Source organism: Calypte anna, chromosome 6 (assembly GCF_003957555.1).
Source record: "Calypte anna isolate BGI_N300 chromosome 6, bCalAnn1_v1.p, whole genome shotgun sequence".
In the NCBI taxonomy this organism is placed as follows: Eukaryota; Metazoa; Chordata; class Aves; order Apodiformes; family Trochilidae; genus Calypte; species Calypte anna.
The window spans coordinates 8,242,190-8,265,624 of NC_044252.1; the positions used below are offsets into that span (position 1 = coordinate 8,242,190).

Below are 23,435 nucleotides of genomic sequence, written 5' to 3' on the forward strand. Positions count from 1 at the left end.
GAGATCAGTGAACAGTGAAAGGGAAGGAAGACTACTAACTTTCTTATTTTCTTCTGAGCCTCTAGTATGTCTTGAGCAATATAAACAGATGAAGAAATACTACATTTAGGACCATATTTGTAAAAAATTGTCTTTTCCTTTTATTTATAAACCTTTGGGAATCTCTAGTTCTGCAAAGTTAAACACAGTGTCATTTTCTGCTATAGTTCCTAAGTGTAGTTTTGCTATGAAAGGCATATGGAGCATTCTATTACACTGAAACAATTTAACACTTCTACTGTATCTTGGGAGATTTGTAAAGAGACTGATTTGGTAGAACCATAGAATCATTAGGGCTGGAAAAGAGCTCTAAGATTATCAAGCCCAACTATCGACCCAGTGACAACTAAACCATGTCCTGATGTATCCACATGTTTTTTGAATACTTCCAAGGATGGTTACTCCTCTACTTACTTCCCTGGGTAGCCTATTCCAATGCCTGAGCACTCTTTCAATAAAGACTTTTTTCCTAATATTCAGTCTAAACCTTGCCTGGTGCAACTTGAGTCCATTTCCTCTCATCCTATCACCAGTCACGTGGAAGAAGAGACATCCACTTATATTACTAGGAAGTTAAGAATGACTAAATCAAGCCAATAAATAGATGGCAAAAAAATAAAAAGCTGTAAATAAAATAGTTAATTTCAAGCATTTATCTTATGATATGGTCTATGGTGTGGATATCCATAATACTGTTGTATAGAAAGCAGTAATTTAAGAGACAGTGTCCTGGAGTGTATGCTCCTGAAATGTTCCTTTTAATTCAGACAGAAAATCACAAGGAACACTTGCTAAAGACATCACTAGTAAAAAAACAGCTGAAACTTGAGTTCACATATAGGTTTATAAACCTAGTCAAGTGAAGGGATCTTGATTAGATTTTGCTAATTATGGACCGTGGGACATTTTTCAATAGGAATATAACATCTATTTGCTCTGAACTCTATGTAATCTCACACTAATCTGAACTCTATGTATCATCTCACCCTATCTAACGAACCTTAAATTAGTTAATTTAGTTATTGCTAGATTTTTTTTCCCACATCACCATGGAATTCATACACAGGCTGTAAGCCCCATTTACATTTGTGCTAAAATCCTTGCAAGTACAGTCACACATATTCCATAAGAGGAATGCAAATTATTGTAAACAGGAATGCTATATTAGATGCTTCTACTAATGTAATTTTTATTTTCCTTTGTATATGCTAATAAATAGGGGATAAGTAGGAGAATATCAGTGTTCTACTGAAATATTTCATTATCTTAACCACATCATAACCTTCTGAAAAACTTCCATCTGTTTCTTAACAAATGAGTTCCTGTATCTGCACCCATCCTGTCTTGAAATGTTCATTGATATAAAAAAATCCAAACACTGATACCCTGTAACTCTCTCTTGATGATGCCTGAGTAGAGCACCTGAGTGCAGTATATGTCTTCCTGATGGATTACAAATGCCTGATTATGGTCTGAAATCAAGAATAATCTGGAATTACATTAGAAAAAAAAAGGACTGGTTGGCTGTCCTGCTCTTTGTCTCAGAAAGCACTTAATTTTGTACAAAACAAGAACCCAGCTGCACCTGAAAATCTGCCTTCTAGCTCTTATCTAAATGAGTGCTGAATCTGTTGAATTAGTTGCTCTAGGGTTCTTAAATATGGATTTCAGAATCAGAACCTTTATCTGATGTGTTCAGGTGTAAAGGATAATTAATGTTTTTTTGAATAATGGAGCAGCCTATCTTGAAAGGGAAATTTTTAAAGCTATATTTTCCCTTGCCTTATCTGTCACCATTTGCATACAATAAAGGGAACCCTGAGAGGGGGAGAAGTGCTGCAGGAGGTGAAGAAAACTGCAGAGATTCTGCACTTTTGTCTGTCTTGCACCTCTCATGATAAATTCAAGACTGTGTGGGCTTTGAAAACTGCAAGATTCTGATCTGTCATTATTTTAGGACTCTTATGTCCACCTTTTACCTTAATCACTGTAACCATTAGAAAGCATAGAAAGTAGTGCCATACAAAATTCAAAGTGTGATTTCTCCCACCAATAATTTTATATGGTTCATAAAAATTTGATTATCCACAAGTAGGTTTATTTTGTGATATTTATTCTTGTCAGATTTCTCTGAGTGCCAGAAGAATCATCTAGACAGCTCATGAGAGATTCTAATAATTATATTTACTTGTTATGATGTTTTAAGTTCCAAGAAAGGGATCCTGAAGCAGTAAAGCCTTTAGCCTGAGTCTAACCTGAAGTCCAGAGTAACTGTTGGCATGTTTAAAATCTTTGCTGAACAGGGACTCAAACTTTGCTCATTGCTAATGTACAAAGTTCTTGTTGGCTGCAGTGGGAGCCTCATGCTCTCATCCAATGGCAGGCTGGCTGGCAATGCATACATTTCATCCCATAGTTATCACATTAATTCTGAATTTAATCTGTGTCAATGTATAATGTTTTAATTGTCTTGCAGGCTCCCCTTATCACGCCTTGGAATCTCTTGAAATGAAAAGATAAGATTGTTTGTGTAGTAACATGAGAGGATTCATTGTAGTTGTTTATTGTACCATGGATTAAATTATGTAAGTGAAAATGTTATAGTTAATAAATAAGGTAAACATATTCAAAACTGTCTAACATCATCAAATCCTAAGAAATTAAGGAAAGACAGAAAGCAAACAGAAGAAACAGAACCTTCATGTGTCTGCCATTTTCCTTTATAGACTTATTTTGCAATAGTAAGATGAGATTGTATAATGTAAATAATAAGCATCTTTGTTGATGTTAATGATGGATAATTTATCATTTGGAGTTGTGCTTACTCTGCTATAGAGAAATGTTTATGTTAAAATGCATCTTGATCAAGTAATTTGAGGTTAGTCACATCTGCAGAATGGTGGAAGGAAGAAAACTTGATTAGCTCTTTATCAGACGGCTCATCAGAGTCACAACTAGTAATATTTTACCATGACATTAGAGTGTGTTTTGGGAGGAACAAACAAATATTCCTTTCTTCCTAAAGGATGCTATCCAGTTAAATGCTGATCAGCTTGTCAGATGTGTTGACAGTATGTTATGAGCCTAGTGACTACAAACAAAGAAACTAAGCTGCTTCTCCCTTGTTGCCTGCCTGCTCTACAGGGCTGTGCCATTCCTTCTACATTTCTTCTCTCCTCCTGCCCATCTTCCTCCCACCTCCTATCCTTCTTATTTGTGTTTTTCCTGGACATTCCCTCCTCTCAACTCTCTCTGTTCCACTGCTCTTTGAGGTTAAAACTGAGTGCATAAAAACTTGCATGTTTTCTCTTTTATTTTTGTCACCTTGGTAGTATCAACAGGTGTATCAAGTCACTGCAGACTTCTTTTCACCTGTCTTTTCTGACTGCTTGTGCCTGACAAACTATGTCTTTTTTTCCATTGTTTTTTCTGTAGCAAACTGATATTAAGGTTGTCAGTGTCCTTTTCAAATAAAATTGTCTGGGTTTTTTCTGTAGTACCAACTGAAGTTTTCACATTCTCTTCATTCAGTCTTTTGTATTAGAGCTTCTTCTGATGTATGGATTGCTGTGGCCAGATCTTTATCGACGAGAAAGTTGATAAACCAGGTAGCATTAGTGTTTAAATTCAGCAAGAAGTCATCTAGGACTCCATAGATTTTGCAGCTTAGTTAGCTACTCTGAGGCACTTCTGCTTCAAGTAATTTTGGTCATTTTCCTCACTTCATTGTTGCATACTTTACCTTAGAGAAGAGGGTAAGATGAACTCTGAACAAAAACTTTGTGCCAATTCTTAAATCTTTCTTTTTCTCCCAGCAAATGTATTTTATGCCTCTTATGTTTTCCAACAAACACTTCTCTTCATAGATGTATGCAGAAAGGCAGAATTATTTTATCAAATTGATTGCTTTAGGCAAAATTATAAGGATTTTTTGATCTCTCTAGGTGCTTGACTTGACTTTAGGAAACTTGACTCTCTAGGAAACTTGACTTTAACATTGTCAATCTCTTTCTTTAGCCACAAAGGCTGCAGATTTCCTCTTTAATATTAGGGATATGAAGGCTTTATAATCATGACTTCCAGCATGTGGAGACTTGAAAGCTTTTAATCAGATTTGTTGGCAACTTTGCAGTTAATATTCACAAACCTATTCATAAACCAGCTAACCTTATACACGATGCATGAGCAAGTGACTGCTGGTGCTTGGCACCAAGTCTATACTTTGCTGCTTTATTTTGAGAAATTACTTTGGCCAAGAAAAAAGAATTTATAAGCTTTCTGAAGAAAGTCATGTCCTACCTATTAGGTGCAAGGCATGTGAAATATATAGGTTTTCTCAGACTTAGCCCAAATTGTGTTTTCTCGTGACTTCTGATTCAGTTTCAATATGGCATAGTATTGAGTGCAGATGATCTCTGAAGTGTCCATGGAATCCCACCTCTGGAAGCACAGAGAGAGTATCCTTGGTTACAAAGGTGAACCTTGCTGAAAAACAACTACATGATGCTAGTTTAGAGAAACTAATTAATCATGTAGACTGAATTAAAGCCTTTAAAAATAGTATTTAGAAAAAAAAAATCACACTAAGGAAAGTTACTTGTACTGATAATTGATTGGTGGGTTTTTATTAAAATGATTTTATGATGGGTAAACTTGCATGGGAAAGCATTTATTTTGGCAAAAACCTTTAAAATTGAGATCTAAATTTTTTAACTGGTCCGAAGAGTTTAATTTTGACAAGATAATAAAACTCCACAATGTTGACATATTTTAATATCTTCTGTCTTGTATAGTGGATCGGGTTCTCCAGTGTATTTCCTGTACCTGGCAATCCTGTGGGACTGTAGTGTATTGTAGGAATTTATTCAGTGGGATATTAATATGGAGCTGGTCCACAGGAAGAATTTGAGAACTAGGATTGCAGTGAATAGAAAACAGGGAAATGTTCTTTCATATTGTAATGGATGAGTTCTGCAAAGTATTTTTCCAAGGAGTCTACTTTGTCAAAACATTTTACTTGAAAATTTCTGAACAAAATATTTTGACACTGCCCAACTTACATTTCTCTCTGTGGAAAAGCTTAGCTCCACATCCTGTTTGAGGAGGAAATCAAACTGACTGGTTTCTCTTAGAATAGCAGTTTTGGTTTTTTCTCATGTCTAATTGTCATGCCTTCTTTAAATATATACACAAATTAGTGTGATGTTTCAGATGAGAGGAATCCTTGGGCTGCTTCTAGGAAGGCAAATGTTCTCTTAAAGGAAGGATGATACTTCAGTAGTGAAATGGGTTCTAAAAGGGCTCTGCAGCATCCATATTTTGGGAAGGAGGCAGAAGGAGAAGGTATAGAAATGATTCTTCTTAAGCATTCCTGATGGGTTTCTTTCTCATTTGGGTGATCCTGTACAGTGTAGGTGAACTGTTACGCCAGCGGTGTTCTAATTTAGGAGGTAGTGAACTGCTATAACAAAGGAAAGCTATAATAAAGTGGGCATTTGGGATTTTGGTTATTATGAAGTACATTCTTTGAAATCTCATTTAGAACCAGGAACTTAAATGATATTGGAAGGCTCAGAGGATTAATTCTTTCTCAACAATAGACTATCCCTGATAACTCTGTGAAGCAATTATGCCAAATTTAATTATAATGCAAACACATTGTATGATAGTCATAGTGTGCCCAAAAGAGCTTGAAAAGGTGCCTCACAAGCATATGGACTAGCTCTGGGATCACAGTGGCAAATTGTGCGTGTTGTAATTCAGTACAACTTAATACCAGGTTTCTTAATTAAAGGTTGGGATATGTGGGGTGGATTCTGCCTGGCACTCTTTGCTTTTCAGTATCATCAGCACAATAGAAGAAAGGAACTCTTCCCTCTACATTTTATAGATTCTGCCAAGAGCCGTTATGACTATTAGTACCATTAATGTATTTGTATCAATTCCAGCATCACTATGGTGGTAAAACCAGGAGTAATCACACACAATCAGCCGGGTTGGAAAGAACCTCTGAGATCTTCATGTCCAACCCTTGACCCACTACCACTGTGGTTACTGAGTGCCACATCAGTCTCTTCATAAAAACCTCCAAGGACAGAATCCACTACTTCCCTGGCAGCCCATTCCAGTGCCTGATCACTCTCTGTAAAGAATTTTTTCCTAATATCTAACCCAGGCACTCAAAGTGTTATGGAAGATGGAAAAATACCTGTCCCTCCTTTTGATACTTCAGCTACAGAAACTGCACTATGCTATGTTGCTGAAATTTCAGTAAACTCCACGCATGCAAACCTAATGCTCCTCGTTTACCATTTCAGTATTATCTCCTCAGTTTTCTATCCATCTTCATGTTAGATTTTAGTTATGGAAATACCACAAAACCTTTAACTATAAAACCAAGCACTGATCCTGTTTACCATTCCACCTCTGTTGCAGGCTGCAGCCTAGGGCCCTCACTGAACTGAGGGAGCCACCAGGATCACAGCCTTAACAGAGCCAGCCCAAATTTAGAGTAGCATTAAGGTGCTTGGCCAGAACTTTTTCTTGGGAAAACAGAAGTTGTGTGAGACATGCTCACACTCAGACTAATGAAATGATTGCCAGGGTTTGAGGAAGCAGTCAAACAGCTGGAATGACATAGAGCAGTCATGCTTATAAGTTTCTTGCTTATGTTATGTTAGGCAAGTTTCTTGGAGGGAAACTAATGGGATCTAGAATATGGTGGTTGGGAGTGGTGAAGCAGGAGCAGTGGCAGCAAGAGTCAAATGCCACTGGTTTGCATTGCAACACAGGGTATTTACTGTCAGGCAACATAACTAGTTAGGACCACAGGTCAGAACTACCAAAATGAGTGCAGATCTGGTGAGGATCCTTGCTTTCACAGCAGGCTTCATTTTTTCTTTATATCTGAATGGAAAAAACATAAAAATAGGTAAAGCTATTAGGAAAGTCTAATCTGTATGCCTTCCTTTTTTCCTTCTTTTATCTTATTTATTTGTTATGCCACTGCTTTGTTATAATCTGGTCAAAATATGAGTCTGATGCTAGTCTTTCTACATCTAGCACAGAGGCTACTAAGTTGCAGGTGCTTCCACATAGCATAATTTCTACTTATGCAGGGGATGGTGCCAGCAGAGGTGCTGCACTTTGCCTCCCCCATTCCTCCCTGTCTCAATATGCCTCTGTTGAAAATTGTTTTTCAATAGGGCTAGTGAAACTATTTAAACCAAAAAGTAGAGGAAGGTGTTTTCCCTGTTTTGCTCCAGTGTAGAACATTTTGTTTTCCAGATCATCTTTACAGCACTATTATATTTGCAGGGGAAGTGTAGAAAAAAAGGTGTTAAAAAAATATCAAAAACTCTGTGTGCCATTTTATTATTTTGCTTAACAATGTAGTATAAATGCTTGCCTGAAACATGCTATTAGCCAGCCTTCTGTAGTAATTTACACCATCGTTGAGATGTTAATTAGATCCTAAGCCATATCTGCCATAGATGGGAAGAGTGTCAGTTTGTTTTTTTGAAGAATATTGAATGTGAGATCTTGCATGAGCTGTAATGTCAGCAGTTTTCACAGCATCCGCTGGGTGACATTTAATGTGTCTGTGAAGAAATCTGTGTTGATATGGTGGGCTGTTATGAGGATAGCAGTGACGTGCTGGTGACTGTCAGTGTTTGGTGTGATGCCTGGTCTCCTAAGAAACACTAATTTTGTATAATTCCTTAACCAAAATTTGTTGACACATTCATATGCAGTCCATTATGCAAATAAGACTTTAGTCTCAAGTCTTTGAATTTCTAGGTATACATTCAGCCTCTCTAATATTGCCACTCTACTGCAGACTGAAGTCCTGATCAGTCATCTACATCAGATTTACTCATACAAAACACAAACTCCTGCTTCTGGAGAGGTCTAATATTCTTTTCTTTAACTGATATAGTGCCAGTTGAAGACCAAGAGGCTTGGTATGAGTAGACAGAAGCATCCCAAAGGAAGAACAAGTAACTAGGTTAAAATATATTAAAACTGTTTGAGAATATGGAGGAATTTTGTCCCCATTTCTATAAGTTTCTTTAGGTTGCATCTCGCCACAGTGACGTTTAGTACAAGAAGATGATTTAAACTTTGCAGTATTCTTAAAATGGGTAACTGCACAGGCATCTTTATGCATACTTATATATTTGTCTACATATAATATGTCTCTCATATATATATTTAGTGTCATTTTAGAAATACAGAAATGCCATTTTTATGATAGCCCTAGCTGATTAGAATAGGATATTGTTAAACAATTCCATTACGATCCTACATTATAAAGTCTATGTTACTGGGCAGGGTGAAGGCAAAGTCCTTCACTGGATGAGCTCTCTCTAATCAGGAGCTGCCTTTTGAAGGACCACCTGAATAATACCATCTTATCACTCTTAGGATTCAGGGCCTGTGACTTGTGTATGAAATCACCCAGCTACCCAAGATTTTCAGTATGTTTTGGATGAGAAACAGTCAAGTTTTTTTCCATTTTTACACTCAGCCCAGTGAGAGGAGGGAGGTTATTATTATCAGTTTGTAGCTTTATAATTCTTTTGTGCCACCTTTAATTTATGCAAAGGAAGGGTTTAAAGAAGAGTTCCCACCTAGTAGAATAGAGGTTACCATTTTTTCTACAGAATGAAAGTCTTTTCCCAAGAAACAATTAAATAATTCTACTTCTTACTGTGCATATAGAAGGTAAGCATTTATTTTCCATTTTCTCTGTGTGTCTTATCTAAATATATTCGATTTCTATAAGCAAGTGACATTTACTTTCCACTTTCCTTGTTCAGTTGTGTCTACATTTTAATGCTGAGATACAGTGTTGAAGACTTTTAAGGCAATTCTTCTGAGATAATTTTAAAATAAAGATTTAATACTGTATCCAAAAGCTTTCCAAAGCCAGTTTTCCAATTTTCTTTGGGCTGACTTTTGGGCAGTCTATTAGTTGGATAGGGTTGGGGATTTTATGAGTTTTATTTTTTTATGTCTGGAAAATATATGGAAGAACTAGAAGAGATACTGAGGAGGAAAAAGGGTGATTGGAGATATCAGATTGCTTCTATAGGAACAGACTGTAGAGACCATAATTCTTTCAGTTGGGAAGCAGACAAATGAGGGGAGCATGGTGCTAGGTGTTTCTGAAGCAGAAAGATCAAAAGGCAAAATCAGAACAATTATTCATTTTTTTCTCATTACAGAAATCCAGAGGACACTTAATAAATGAACAAGTAGCTAGCTTACTAGTAATAAAGTACATTTTTAGAGACTGTGTACTTTTGGAATTCATTGCCATAGAATGTGTAGAAGAAAGAAGTTTAAATGGACTCAGAAGACCTTAGAAAAATGAATGCCTGATAAGTCCACTGAGGAAATATTCTTTATGCTGCATTAAGGTGATATTTTTCACACTTAGAATTTCATGAGAGAGAATAGTGATTTTTTCTTTAAATTTATAAATGGCTAGATAACAGTCACCATAGCAACAAAAAGAATATCAGGTTAAAGCAGTAAGAAAGGGATTTAATAAATGTAACTCGTGTGATTTTTTCCTCCTTGGGTATGTTTGTGGTAATTCTTTGCCATATTTCTGCATCCATATTAATCTAAGGCCATTGCCCATTTTAGCCCTAATGCTTTGTACAAATGCTCTGTTGAGATGTTATTGTTGATAGGCTACCTGTCCTGCTGTAGCCCATTTACACTCCAGGAAAAAAACTTGTAATGCTTTAAGCTAGAGTGGTTTACAAATGAGATGTGACTGGTGGGACCATTCCCAGCAATCTGCTTCCTTTCCCTCAGTGCAGGCTCTGCTGTTATCTATGGCACTCCATGGGCCAAAAGAGTTTTTCTACTCCCACTGACAAGTTTGCACCATCCATAAATCTTGTTTTGTGTTTGAATTTGCTCAGGTTTGACATGTCTAAAAGCTTTTATCAATCTTTGGTAAAAAAATAAACCAAAACAATATTAAATGAGCACTGCAGTAACTGCATAAACTTACTAAATGATTGAATCCTTCCAAACATGATGTAGAGATCTTTTATAAAGTTTCTTGGAGTTCAGAGTTTATTTTTAAAGCAACAGTAAAGAATGTGAAGGGTGAGCCTTTAAGCATTACGTATAGTACAAGCTGTCTTTCATACCTGCTTTCATTTTTTTACCTCTGACTACTTTGCCAGAAGTACAACATCCTTTCTAGTGATGGAGTTTTGCTGCTACATGTTAGATCTGTGGAGCTGAGGAACAGTATTTATTACTGCAGTCCTTCTTATATACCCTATGCACACTGTCTGTCACTGTGTAAAATTGCTCAGAAGTTCTGCATTTTCAGTATTTTTAAAAAAGCTAAAAACTCTGCCTAGTGTTGATTTGAAGCGGGGAGAAGATAAAGGGCAAAAGGTGTGTAAACAGTAACATGTAAAATTAGTTTCCATGCTTACCATCATTCCTTTATGAAGAATAATCAAAGATAAACTAAATGTAATGTTGTATTCTTTGTGAATACTCAGCAGCTGGTATATCGCTTAGGTAAATGGTAATATCTGTGGATATAATGTTTGAATATTCTGCTAATTGGCTTTATGAGCAAGCTGATTTTATCTGCCTTACAAAATCTGCTCTATGTATGTAACAAAGCCAAAAGGATAAATGTATTTTTAAAAGCTGTCTCAATGTAGCTTGTTTGTAATTAAAACCATTAGAGGTATATCATTACACAGATGAAAATTCGCATTTTCCTTAATACTATCTACAGTTCTTTTGTTTCTTGGAGAGGTAATTATCCACTACTAAACACAATGTTGAGTGGTTTTTTTATCTGTTGTTTTCTTTGTTGTTGAGGAGCAAAATATCTGCACAAACTGTTGAAGCCATTCTGTGTCACATTCTATGAGAAGCAAGGTAAAAGATGAAGTCAAGTTGTAAAGATCAAAATAAGGGGAAGTTCAGTAAAAACGGAACTTTATTGCAGGAATTTTCTGTATCTCATAGATATGGGTCCAGTGCTGATATTCAGAGCTGGTCAAAATGCACTTGAAGTCTTTGGCAGGAAAACTTTGGTGTTTAGGGTTATTGCCTATGTCATCAAAGAATATTCTCTTGACATAACTATGATAAAACTATCAATTTTTAAAAAATACATATTTTAAACTATGAGCATTTCATCTAAGACTTTGACTTCATTATGTTAAGGTTTAAATTTTGTTTTATAAATTTAATCTATAAATCTACAAGTTTTGAACTAAAATCTGAATAGAATATCTCTTCCTCTAGAACACTGTCCTTATTGTTATATCAAGGCTGTCACCAAGATGTCACATTTAGATAATAGGAGCAGTATGAAAATGAAATACTGTAAGTATTGATACTTAATGAAAAATGTTATAAAACACTGAATATCAAAGCCTTGCAAATTGAAATTTTAGTGAGATGTTCAGTTTTTAAATATTTTTCAATTACAAAAGTACTGCTGAAGATTGTATAGCTTTTCAAAGGTGTCTGGAGTTTGAGAAGAACATTTTTCAAAACATAACTGAGCACTAGCTTGACAGGTGATACCAAGGAACAGACTGAACTTCACTTCCATTCTGAGATGACTCAATGCCAGCAACTAGAATTAGAAAACAAATTCCTGATGACCAAGCTTCAGGTCTGCAGCTGTTAAGACCACACCATGGCCTCTTTCTCATATGACCACAGAACAGGCCAGACAATGATAAGTTCAGCTGTTAAAACTGGAGGTACATGTACAAGATTCTTGACTGTGCAGTGAGAAGTCAAAAGCAGTCAGCTCAGATAAAATACAAGAAATCCAGTAATAAATCACAAAAAAGGCAGATGTTTTGGCACAGCCAGTTGTAAAGTGCTGATTAATTTTGTAAGTGCAGAGCTCTCCTGTAGAGTCACTGGAAAAGAGATCTGGTCCTGATAGCTGTCCAGCTGCACAGTCCTCTCTTGCTCTCTCCCCAGTAAAATTCTCAGATCATGATAGTTACAGGGAGTATTTGGTTACTGGACTGCACAGAGCAGGCCAAACCCGTGCAAAGTCAACATGAATTTGTATTTGTTGTTAGAGCCAGCTTTTTAATGATCATTTTGTTTACAAAATAGTCTCCTGTTTAACTATTGCACAGAAAACAAGGGTAGTTCTCAAAAGCTAGTAATTTCCCACCGAAAAGCATGTGGAAACTTTCAAAAAGAATCTTTTCTCTTTGTGAAATGGATTTGTTTCCATTTACCCTCACATAACGAGCACTGGGAATTGGTTCACAAGTAGCAACACTTGAACTACCTGACTTTCAGTGTAAAACAGAATTGCTCAGGGTATCCTTGGAGTCCAGCATCCACCATCTCTCACTTGGCAGCAATTTTCTTTGGTCCTAAAATTGGTTGATCCTGCAACAGATAGGCAAGAGGCTTGTTTGTCATCCAGAGAGGTAACCTGGTGGCATGGATCTGCTGCTGTGTAGTTTTTCAGCCAGTCACTTGTGACATCTATTGAGAGCTTTATATTTGAATTGGTCCAACTTTTATGATTTTTAATTTTGTGCTCCGAGGCCTGGTTGTTCATATCGACTGGTAACTTACAATGCCCCTGGGAAGTGCTTGCTTCATCAGAATCTTAGGTACTTGAAACTAGTTTATTCAACCCTTAGAAGAACTGTGTTGCTGCATGTACGTTTTTTGCTAGAGGAACACTGCCATATGATTCAACAACAGCATTGCTACAGTGTCAAAGTATTTTTTGTGTCTTAAAATCTTTAAAATCAACAAACCTGCAGATGGACAGGGGTGGAGTTTATCTCCCTGCCATAAAAGAGAAAAACCTGTGAGATCCTAAATTAAATTGTTCCAATAGTTCCCCTATATTTCATTTCTGTGTTAGGGAAATGAAATACAAAAATTTTGGGACAGAGTAATATTTGTCTGCACTTTAAAGAGAAGCCACCAGAGGATAATATTCTTGTTCATATTGTTTTCATCACTCTTGTGATTACTTCATTTCATACTACATCTTTTTCCAGTGCCTGTGTCGCTGCAGCGTCCCCCACTAATTACATCAGCATGTTGCAGTCACTGCTTCCTCAAAGACTAGTATTAATTGAAGCAATTTATTCTAGCAGAGCTGAAGATGGCCTATTTATACTGTTAGATAATGAATATTAAAGGCTACATTTATCCTGTTCTGTCTTATCAGCTCCTTTTTCTGCTTCATGCAGATCTGCTGCCCCATACCCAGTTTGCTCAGGCTTGGTGCAATAGAGCATAAGGTGTTTCTCTGTGTTACCCAAGAGATCAGAGATGCTCACCAGCTCTTATAAAATAGAAACAAAAGCAATCCTGGCTTGATATCATTGCTCCTTCATTGACTTGCTGGCAAAATTAGGTATCATTATGCTAATTAATGGAGCAATTTCTCATTTCAGCAAGAAGATAATTTTTATCATTTATGTTCTTCAACATAATATTAGATACGATGTATATGCAATATAAAACACAAAGTGGATTGTGGTGAACCATTCCCAAAGGGGTATGAGAATTCTTACACTATATAAATTAAAGCTGTAGGGTTACAGAAAACAACTACATCAGTTTTATATGAAACTCCTCAGTCATAAGATTGCAGATACCTACTACATACACAAATGCAAATAAGAGAATATGTTAGCTTCCTTAATATTAGTAGTATAAGTCATAATGTGTCTAATCTTAATTTATGTTGAGAGCTCTCCTATATGTAAAATATTTGGCTTTCAATAATATGGCCATTACATTTAACTGAATTGATATTTGGCTAATGAAAAACATAAAGGAAACCACTTCTTCTCACATTAAAGTATTTGATATTCTCTGCAATGAAGAACCATAAAAACAGTATAGCAAGATACTACTGAGTTATGCTAAGTAAGGTCAAAATTGTTGATTGCAGGGAACAGCAGACTTTGTAGAGCAAGAGCTGAATAAAGAATTTTACACAGACTTCTAGAGTGAAGAATATTAATGCTGAAATACCTCTACCAAAGACTCTGTCTGTAGTCTTTTGTCCTCCTAAACTACACCCACAGGTCTGGGTTAGGTAGTTTATTTTGTCCCCTCTAGATTTTTCCTATCTGCTGTGCAGAAATGATTGTAAATGACATGGAGAGAGACAGACTCTATCCTAGACTCTAATTACTCTCTGGGTGACAGTGGTTTGATACTGTAATTGATCTTACAGGGCAAACCCATGTTTCTGATATTAATTTGCATTTTGTTTTAATGTAATTTTTGGGTTTGGGCCCTTTGAATTATTTTGAAATTTTCAGTCCAATTTCTATCAATTTTCTGCTTCACTTTGTAGCTTCTTGCCGAATTACATTCACACAAGTGGAGATTTATGTTTTCTTAAATAAGAATTTCGTGGGACCGTCCATATGACAGTGACTCAGTTAATGGTATTCTTCTCTCATAGTTGTGAGCCAGATCCCTTGCATGGTTTGAAGGGCATTATGCTGCTTCAAGGGCAATCTGGATGTGACATTTTAATCCCAGACATTTGCCGTTTATCTCACTGTGTTTCTCAGAAGAGCAGTGGTGTGTATCTGTTTCCTTAGATATGCTGGTTCAGGTCAGTTGCTCTTTTCTGCTCAAATCCATCCTTCAGTGTTCTTAAACTTTCTTTATTTTTTGTTCTAGATCTATGCTCAATTAACTTTATATAAGTGCAGCCCTCAGGATTCAATTTTATTACATTTGTTTGCAAAGTTAAAGCACAATTGTAAGGGATTGTGGGCTGGGACCTGAAATTGCCCCTATGCACTTCCTACAAAGTTTCTCCCTGTCTGAGTTCTAGGAATGGCTTCATTTCAGCAGTGAGGAATGAATTTTTCTGTTGGAGAGGAAAATATCTGAGATTTTCAAGTATTCATGAGTTATGTCATTCATCATATAGACTAAACAAATACTTTTGACCTTTGTAATGATACCAAGCTCCCATGTTATCCTTAAATATGGTGATTAATCCACTCACCTGAGATGTGGCAAACTGATGAGATCACAAACTAAGCCTTTCACTCTGGGACTTGAATAAAGTTGTTTCACATACAAGAAAAGTATCCGAAGTACCTTTGGCTGGTATCCAATGCTATGTGAATCACAGGTTTAGATCTAATATCTCTGGTGAGCTCAGAAATCACCAGGCTATCAGGCTGTTCCTTGATTTCCTTCATGTGTGCCTTCCATCATACCCTGGATGTGCCAAACCTTTCCCATGAAAAATTGTCTTGTTTAGAAATACTCAGAAAGCTGTGTGCTTTTATCTGTTTTTCATTTCACAGTGTGCTCTAAGAATGAATAGATGTTTCTAGGAAATGCTTTGTATTTCATGTGAGAGGGTCTCTGTAGATTATTAGTCATCAACAGTAGTTTTGTTGTCTTATATCTAGATTTGTTTCTAGTTTTCCTATTTCTTAGTCATCATTATCTTAGATATTCACAGAAGCATCTTTTACTTTTCTTTGCAAACTGACTACTCCACCTCAGTAGTAGCTGTCCTGTTCTCCCTTGATGTTCCTCCATCATATCTAAATTTTGTTCAGACAGATGTCAAATACAGTATTAAGATATAGCTCAGCTGTGCTTTGACTGCACTCTGTGCAGCCTGCACCATGACACCTGTTTGGTCCAAAATCACACTGGCACTTTTACAGCTGCACAGTACTCTGAGTTTGCATTTGCAGCTCACTTTTACCCTACACATTTTTTTAACATTATTTCCTATGTCTGTTTCTTCAACTGAAATATCCCTATTTTGCATTTTTCCTTTTCACACGTGTTTGCTCCTAGTGTTGCAAGATATATGTAAATATTTCATGTCCGGGTTCCTACCACTCTCGTTTCTTTTTTTCACTTTGTCTAGTCTGACATATTTGCAGGTCTTCCAGTTTTGAGATATCTCTGCATCTTAGACATTTTAAGGTTAGTAATTTGCTGTTTCTTGTTCCAAGTAATTAAAAAAGCTTCTGAGTATTTAAGATCTTAATACTGACTTGCTCTAAGCTACCTCAAAAGTTCTCATCTTGATACATCATTCTTTATTGTTGCTTAGAAGCTAATCTATAAATCATATGATATTGCCTTTATTCATTAAATTAAACCAAATTTTCCTCAGTGAGGTTTCACGAGACCCTGTATGAAACAAAACTAAAATTCAAAACCAAGCATATTGTCCTCTTCATTTGTTACCTATTAATTCTGCAGCACTATTGAAAAAGCAGTCAGCTTTGCCCAGAATGGCTTGTTTGTTACAAGCTGCCTAAGGCTCACTGTCGTGTGATTCCCTAGAGATGTTTTATTATCATTTATATAGAACCATACACTTGCAAAACATTGAAATTAGAATGAGCTTCATTCTTCTCCCTGAAGATTTCATGTTCTTAAAGGTTGCTTATAGCAACAGCAGTCACCAGTGTGCTTCACTGTCCTGCACAGAAAACCAGAGTTCTGATGGACAATCACCAGTGGTGTTGTAGGCCCCAAGGAGGCAGCCCTTCCCTCCTTTGCCATTTTTTTCTTACTTTTATATTGATCAGTCATTGCTTTTAAAGGGCTTACTGTCCCAGCAGATGGACGATGCTGTATCCTGAAGATATTCCATTGGGAATGGGAGAGAGCAGCCCTGCCCTTTTCTGAACTTCTACCTTGTAGATGCAATCCTTGTGTGGCCTGAAATGGAGAACAGAAAATTTTGTGTACTGAACACAGTACACAGAGTGTGATAAAATTTTGACCAAAAGGACTGAGACATTATCTTCCACTTAAGCCTTGGTTCACAATTCTCTACATCATAATTTTAATATGCTTTGGAGTTCTCAGTGGCTCTGTGGCTATGGATAGTCAGGTATTCCAAAGCTCCTGTGGATGTTCAGAAGCAAACCACACGTTTAACATATGCAAATGTGGAATATTAGAATAGAATAAACATCTGGAAGGAGATAACTTGCAGGAATTCCACTGCAAACATAGTTGAGTAATGCTGGACACGCAGTATATACCTTTAAATCAGTTTGTCTGGTGATCTTGTCCATTATTTTATCCTTAAAAATGACTATAAGTTTATGCTTATGTAGAAATGTTAGTGGGTACCCAATAACTACATAGCTGTTATAGAAATGAATTGTATCAGTGAAAATTGATACCTTTGTATTTTCCTAATCCTGTTTTATATAACTATGGGTTATACAAATACAATGTTCAAAATGTATTTTTAAATTGTTTTTAGTTATGATCCCATATTTCAAAGTAAAATATTCTGGTACCTTCAAGGCAACTCCAAACATTTGTGGGAATCCTGTCAGTTCCTTAAGAATAACATATAATCCAGTGTGTGATACTAATACCTTGCCATGAATGATGCTGAATGACAGCAAATTCCCTAGATACTGATACACTGAATTTTAAAAAAGAACCCTGGGCATAAATGTATACACTTACCATACTTACCATTTAAATTGAGTTCCTTTTAGTCCTTAGAACTTCAGCATAGGAGTGTCCATTTTGCTCCATTTCTTTAATGGACCACTGCCTTATTTCTTATTTGTTATCCATAAACATTCTTGCTGTTTGTTTGAGGTATTTTTTGCTATCATGTTTGCTTAAAATCTGTTCTTATAACATTAATCTTTCAGTAATTTTTTTAGTCATACTGCAGGACTTGCAAAGGGAGTCAAAGGCCCTAACATGCAAAATATATGCACAACATATTTGATATACATTACGTTGACATCAGTTTTAAGAAATAAGTTGTCAGTGAAATGAAATCCATTTTAGTTCAACTTTAATCTAGAAGCACTATCAGATTGCAGGTGGCATAGATTAATTTATTTAACTCCATGTACAGAATAGCTTTCATTTTTAGAGAAAATGTGCTCTGGGTTGATACAGGTGTTCCTGTCTCACAGCATGGGAAATGCCTGCCTTGCACGCGTTCTTTCATTCCTTATCTGGTGGAAGCTTTTCAGTTTTCAAGGCAGGGACTCCCAAATTTAATTTTTTCACCTTAGTTCCAAAGGAGCTACCAGATGAATTTTCAGTTTTTTTAAAGTCAGAAGATGCATACTCTGGATTCCCTATAGCCCCTTCAAACTTTACTATACATCTGCTGAAAATTATCTAGTTTTATTTGTTACAGCAACCATGTTTTCCCTGAAGAGGAGATTATGTTTAGGATGGTGTTGGTCAGCAATGACATGTATTAATTTGGACAGGAACTACTCCTCACTCATAAACCATAATAACATAGATGACTTCATTAATTGTTGTGATATAAACACTAAACAATTACTTTTTTGCATTAATGTCAGTTTTCAACTTTAGGTTTGGGTGTTTTGTTAGGCTGTAGCCTACTGCTGGTAGATTAGTGGTCTGGGATAATTTCCATCCCCTTTTGTTTGGACCAGAGACAGACATTTTCCCTAGTCCAGTGGTATGAGCATTCACAGCAGATTTAAAGAATAATTCACAGCTGATTCAGAGAATAATTATTGTTTAGTAGAACAGCATGAACATGCAGACCTTGCAGACAAACAAATGTATAACAAATAACTAAGTTTATCATCAATTTCATCTTTCCTGAAAGAAATGGCACACAGGCTCTCAATCTAATTTACCAAGTTCATAGGATGTAGAAAATCTTGCAAATTGGGGTTCAATGCATACAGCCTTAATTTTTTCGAATAGAAGAATTGCCTGCTCTAGTGTGCTCATGAGGGTCTTCATCCTGTGGAATAGTTTATTATATTCTTTGGTGTGAATTTAGTGTATTTTTCCAGTATTTTTCCCTTGCAGAGACAGTTCAAGTAAGTGTTGGGCAGCCAGCACCAACATAAGTAACAAAGTCATGAATCTCCTTTGTATAATCTGTCTCTTATTGATGGCAACTCAGTGACCCCAAAGTAACATTGACATCAAGTTTACTTGATATTGCTACATTCAGGACAAAATCCTGAGCAGCATATTCATGTGGTGTACTTTGTTTGACATCCTTTATCATTTGACATTCCCAGGTTCTCAAGCTATGTAACTGTTTTGTTTGCATGTTGAGTATGTGTTTGAAGCTTGTGGAGGTTGAAAATAATGTCAAAATTCTGACTTCCTCTCTCCAGGCCTTTCCTTCCAGATCTAGTTGATAATGCAGTAAGTACTGATAAAGTTCAGAAGCATGTATTGAGTCAGAATTTTCCAACAAATTACCTTTTCACAGCCGTTTCCTCTGGTTTATCTTTACTGGACAATTGAGGTTCTGATGTATGGCTAGAACTATAGGATTCCCAGCAATCTGGCTATTTCAAAAAGAGAAACTAGGAAGGTTTAAATTGAAAAGCTTTAATTAAGTAGCTGTTCTCAAAACTTGTACAGCCATAACTTGAGAATAAAATAACAAAACACCCAGACTGCCATTAAATATATATTCCAGACACCACTGATTTTTTAAATAGCTCCTACAAGTGCTGATTCTCAAAGCAGTTGTTATAAGCAGATCTAAAAGACCTTCATCACCTATCAGCTGATGGTTGTGCTATAACCTTTAGCTTCAAACTTCTGCTGGGAACATGGTACATATTTCTACATGAAATGAAACTCTAACAGCCTTATCAAATAACAGCAGTACTCCCTGTGTTTAACAGTGCTGGAAATTAGTTTCTCAGGCACTGGTCTTGACAGGTCAGCTGTCACAAATTGGTAGGCATATCTTTAAATACATCGATCCTATAAACAAAATTCTGTCTGCAAGAAGTGGAAGTTTAAATTGGTACAATCTTGAAGGACTGAAATATTCTGAAGCACAAGGACGCACAGGAAAAAATCTTCAGCAAGAAAGATTTTCCTGATGTTCCATTTATCAACTTTATCTGAATAGTTTGCTTTTTAGAGACTGAAAAGTTTGTGCCTCTGTGGCGAACACCATGGAGTTTGTGCTGAGGTAAATCATGCTCCTCCTGGTACCTACCCTATATGTGTAAAAGAGAAATCTCTCTCTCTTGTCTTTTGGCTGAAAAGAATAAATCTATGGTTTTGCACTGGCTTGTTTCCAGCTCCTTTTAGGAATTCTTGTGTTAATGCAGAATAAAATGTAGGATATTTGAAAAGTCTGAAGCCTTGAAGTGATGTCAGAGTTTTTGAAAGGAAGAGGAGTAAGAGAGGAATTGAATTGTCAATCCACCGGTGGTGAAATAACAAAAAATATTACATTTCCCATTTTTTAATAAATATTTAATAATCAGCTACACATTGTGCAAGGCATTTTGGCCAAAACCTTCCTTGTATCTTTATCGTATACTTACTGCATAGGACAGCTGAGGAAGGCTTAGACAGTAAAATCTTTTTACAGAATTATATGTTATTATATAACACACACAGATATTTTGTGCTTTGAAGTCTGTTACATCGTATTGATTTATGCCAGCTGACAAATTGATCAATTTTGTTTGGCAATAGCAAAACCTAAGAAACATCTGGGTATATCTCAGAGAAAGTGTTTAAATTCAAATTTAAAAGATACTGTGGCTATAGGTATTTATTTGTATTGCTGCAGACTATTTTCTATGCACAAGGTCCATTTGTCACTCCAAACTGGAAGCACAGGGCAGGGTGAGGGTTTTCAGACGGAGATATTTGGTTTTCATGAGTGTCATTTGAAAGCTGAATATTATCCAGTTATTCTCCTCCTCCATTCTCCAGGTAAGATGGATAAAAGGATGTGTAGCTTAATTCTTGTTCTTAAATCTCCTGTGTATCAGCTTTGAAGGCTTAGTGAGTTTAGAAAAATTTTCGTCAGTTGTGATAGTTACAAGGGCTGAATGTTCACTAAAAAAATGTTCTGTTCTTTTCTAGTTTCCTGTTTATTAGCTTAACACAACAAAACAAAAATAAAACTATAGAGATCTCTGCCATCACATTTTATTTGTTGGTTTGACTTTTGAAGCTTTAGGATAAAGCTGAAGTCATAGGAATAAATCATGCAGGACATCTAGCCATAGGCATTTTCAGTGAAATAAGTTCTTTCCAAGACGGTTTTGACTTGTTCTATGAAAATTAGCTTCTGGCAGGAAGAAGCCACATTTTACAGATCTTGGAATATCTTTAATTTCTACAGGGCATGCCTTCAGCTGACAACACTGCATCCACATATGTAAGCATAGTATCAGTGTTCAGTATCTGAAAAAATAAGAAGGGAGCAGTTTCTACTCAATACTATTTATGACTTCTGAACAAAATGACACCATGGATTCTGTTTAAAGGCAACAGGAGTGTCTGCTGCTGCAGAGCATATTTAATTTGAATAATCTAAAGGTCACTTAAGATTGACTTCTCTATTGAACCTATTCTATTGAATTTTACTGCATTTCTCTTCAGAAAAGGCAGTAGAATTTATTTTTAAAGCGATATATTTAATTGAAAAATAAAATATTTAGAAGTAATATTCATGGGAGAGATCCTGAAAACATGCATGGAGGTATATTTACCAGGTGTATGAAGTACTAGTAGATAAGAGACTGGGAATTTAAGAGACTGTCATTGTTTTACTGGTGAAGTTAGAAGTAGGGCAAGAGCAGGTAAAACAGGATTTCATATAGAATCTGAGGAAAATCTGAGAGAGGTGAGGAGACAGTTTGACACTGCAGAATTGGTGTTGAGAATTTATGACTATCAGTAAGTGCACAGTTGTACAGCAGAAAAAAGGGTCCATCTTTGATAAGCAGTAGGAGATGATCTGAAAAGGAGGGGATCTGAGCAGAGAAGGAAATACGGGATAGTGAGACCATATGTAATTGTGAGCACTGTCAGGGATTATAAACTTACCAGAGAGATATGTCAGAGTTATCTAAGTGAAATAATATGATAAATCCTACGGATAATAGAGCAATTTGTTACAGGCATCAATGAAAATACATCCAAGCAAAGCATTTATGAACTGTTCTCCAAATCTCTCATTCTGATTCTGAATTTAAAAAAAAACAACGTATATCCCTCATCCTTTCTCTATCGATTCTGGGTTTGGTTCACATAAATACTGAAAGATTTCTTCAGACTTGTCCTTCAGCCTCACTGTACTTTCTGTTCTAGTTGGCAACGTGGGACTCTGAGAAAGGACTGAATGGGAGCCTACAGGAGCGACGTCTGGGCAATGACTTGCAAGGATTGACTCTCAAAGTGGTGACTGTCTTGGTATGATCTTATTTGAGTTGCCCAAAATAAATAGGATGCTCAAATAAAATGAGTAGTATGCTCAAAATAAAAAGGAGCTGGGTATTTTGGGCACTTCCCTCACAGTTTTCCCCTGTCATTTTCAGTTTTATATTTTTGGATGATCGGTTACATAAGCCAGAAAGAGAGATGATCACTTATTATTATATGTGAAGCTGTGCAGTGTCAGAGGTGCAAAGTACTTGTTTGCTTGCTTATGTTATTTTTTGGAATAGTATTTCCTGGTGGGCATGTAATCAGCACCGGGCTTGAGTGCACAGGGGCGCATTCCAGGCACCATTCTCAAACTTAGATATGCAGTTTCCAGCATTTCCTGGATTTTAAGATCAGATGGACCAATGATGATAATCTTATCTTGGCTCTTGTGCACTACAGGCTGTAAAATGTTTCCTCCATCAAGCTCATAAGTTCCTCTTGAGATAAATTATGTATTTTAGAAAGGCATAATCTTTCAAAAAAATCATTACACTTTCAGGACTGCTGTCAGCATCTGAAGTGGCAGCAGAGCTTCTGTCTGCTAAGTGCTAAATTAGGGACAAAGTAGGGCTTGAAGAGAATCATGCATTCTTGCCTAAAAGATTATAATTTGCAGACTGCAGAATGTGGTGTCATTTTCTAGTTTTTATTTCTCTTTTTCTGAACTGTGGTACAAATAGGAAATATCACATAAGATCATTAAGGCAACTTCCCTTCAGCCCCCAGTTTTCTTTCCTCTGTCTAGTGACAGGTAAGGTTATGCTGTACTTTATGTAAGAAGTGGGCAGATCCCTTCCATGAGAATGTCAGTAGCAGAATTCAAAGGTGGCCAACAGTGATGGCTGTGTGCCCGTTGCCCCAGAATTCCCCTGCAGGAAAGCAGGATGCCTGCTCCTGGCAGAAATATTTCCTTTGTCCATAAACATACTTAAATTTAAAATACTCCAGGAGTCAGTACCCATGAAAGTTACTTATGGAATTTTCAAAATTTTAAATATTCACAAAATGCAGCATTTTTAGCTATTTTGTCTCCTGGATAAAAGATTAATCATTGTCCGTAAAAGACGGCTTTCTAGATCCGGTACTGTCTGAGTTAGAAGGACATCACTAATGTTCCTATCTAGGACTCACATGCTTAACTTAGT

General features: G+C 36.4%; 1 protein-coding gene across 1 annotated transcript in view; it reads left to right on the forward strand.

The window, feature by feature from the left end:
• The window catches only part of GRID1 (glutamate ionotropic receptor delta type subunit 1), a 500,726-nt gene that overhangs the window by 425,716 nt on the left and 51,575 nt on the right, over positions 1–23,435 (forward strand). The window contains exon 9 of the mRNA XM_030453329.1: positions 22,174–22,275. Within this exon, the coding sequence (XP_030309189.1) occupies positions 22,174–22,275 (102 nt within the window). The remainder of the gene's footprint in view (positions 1–22,173; positions 22,276–23,435) is intronic.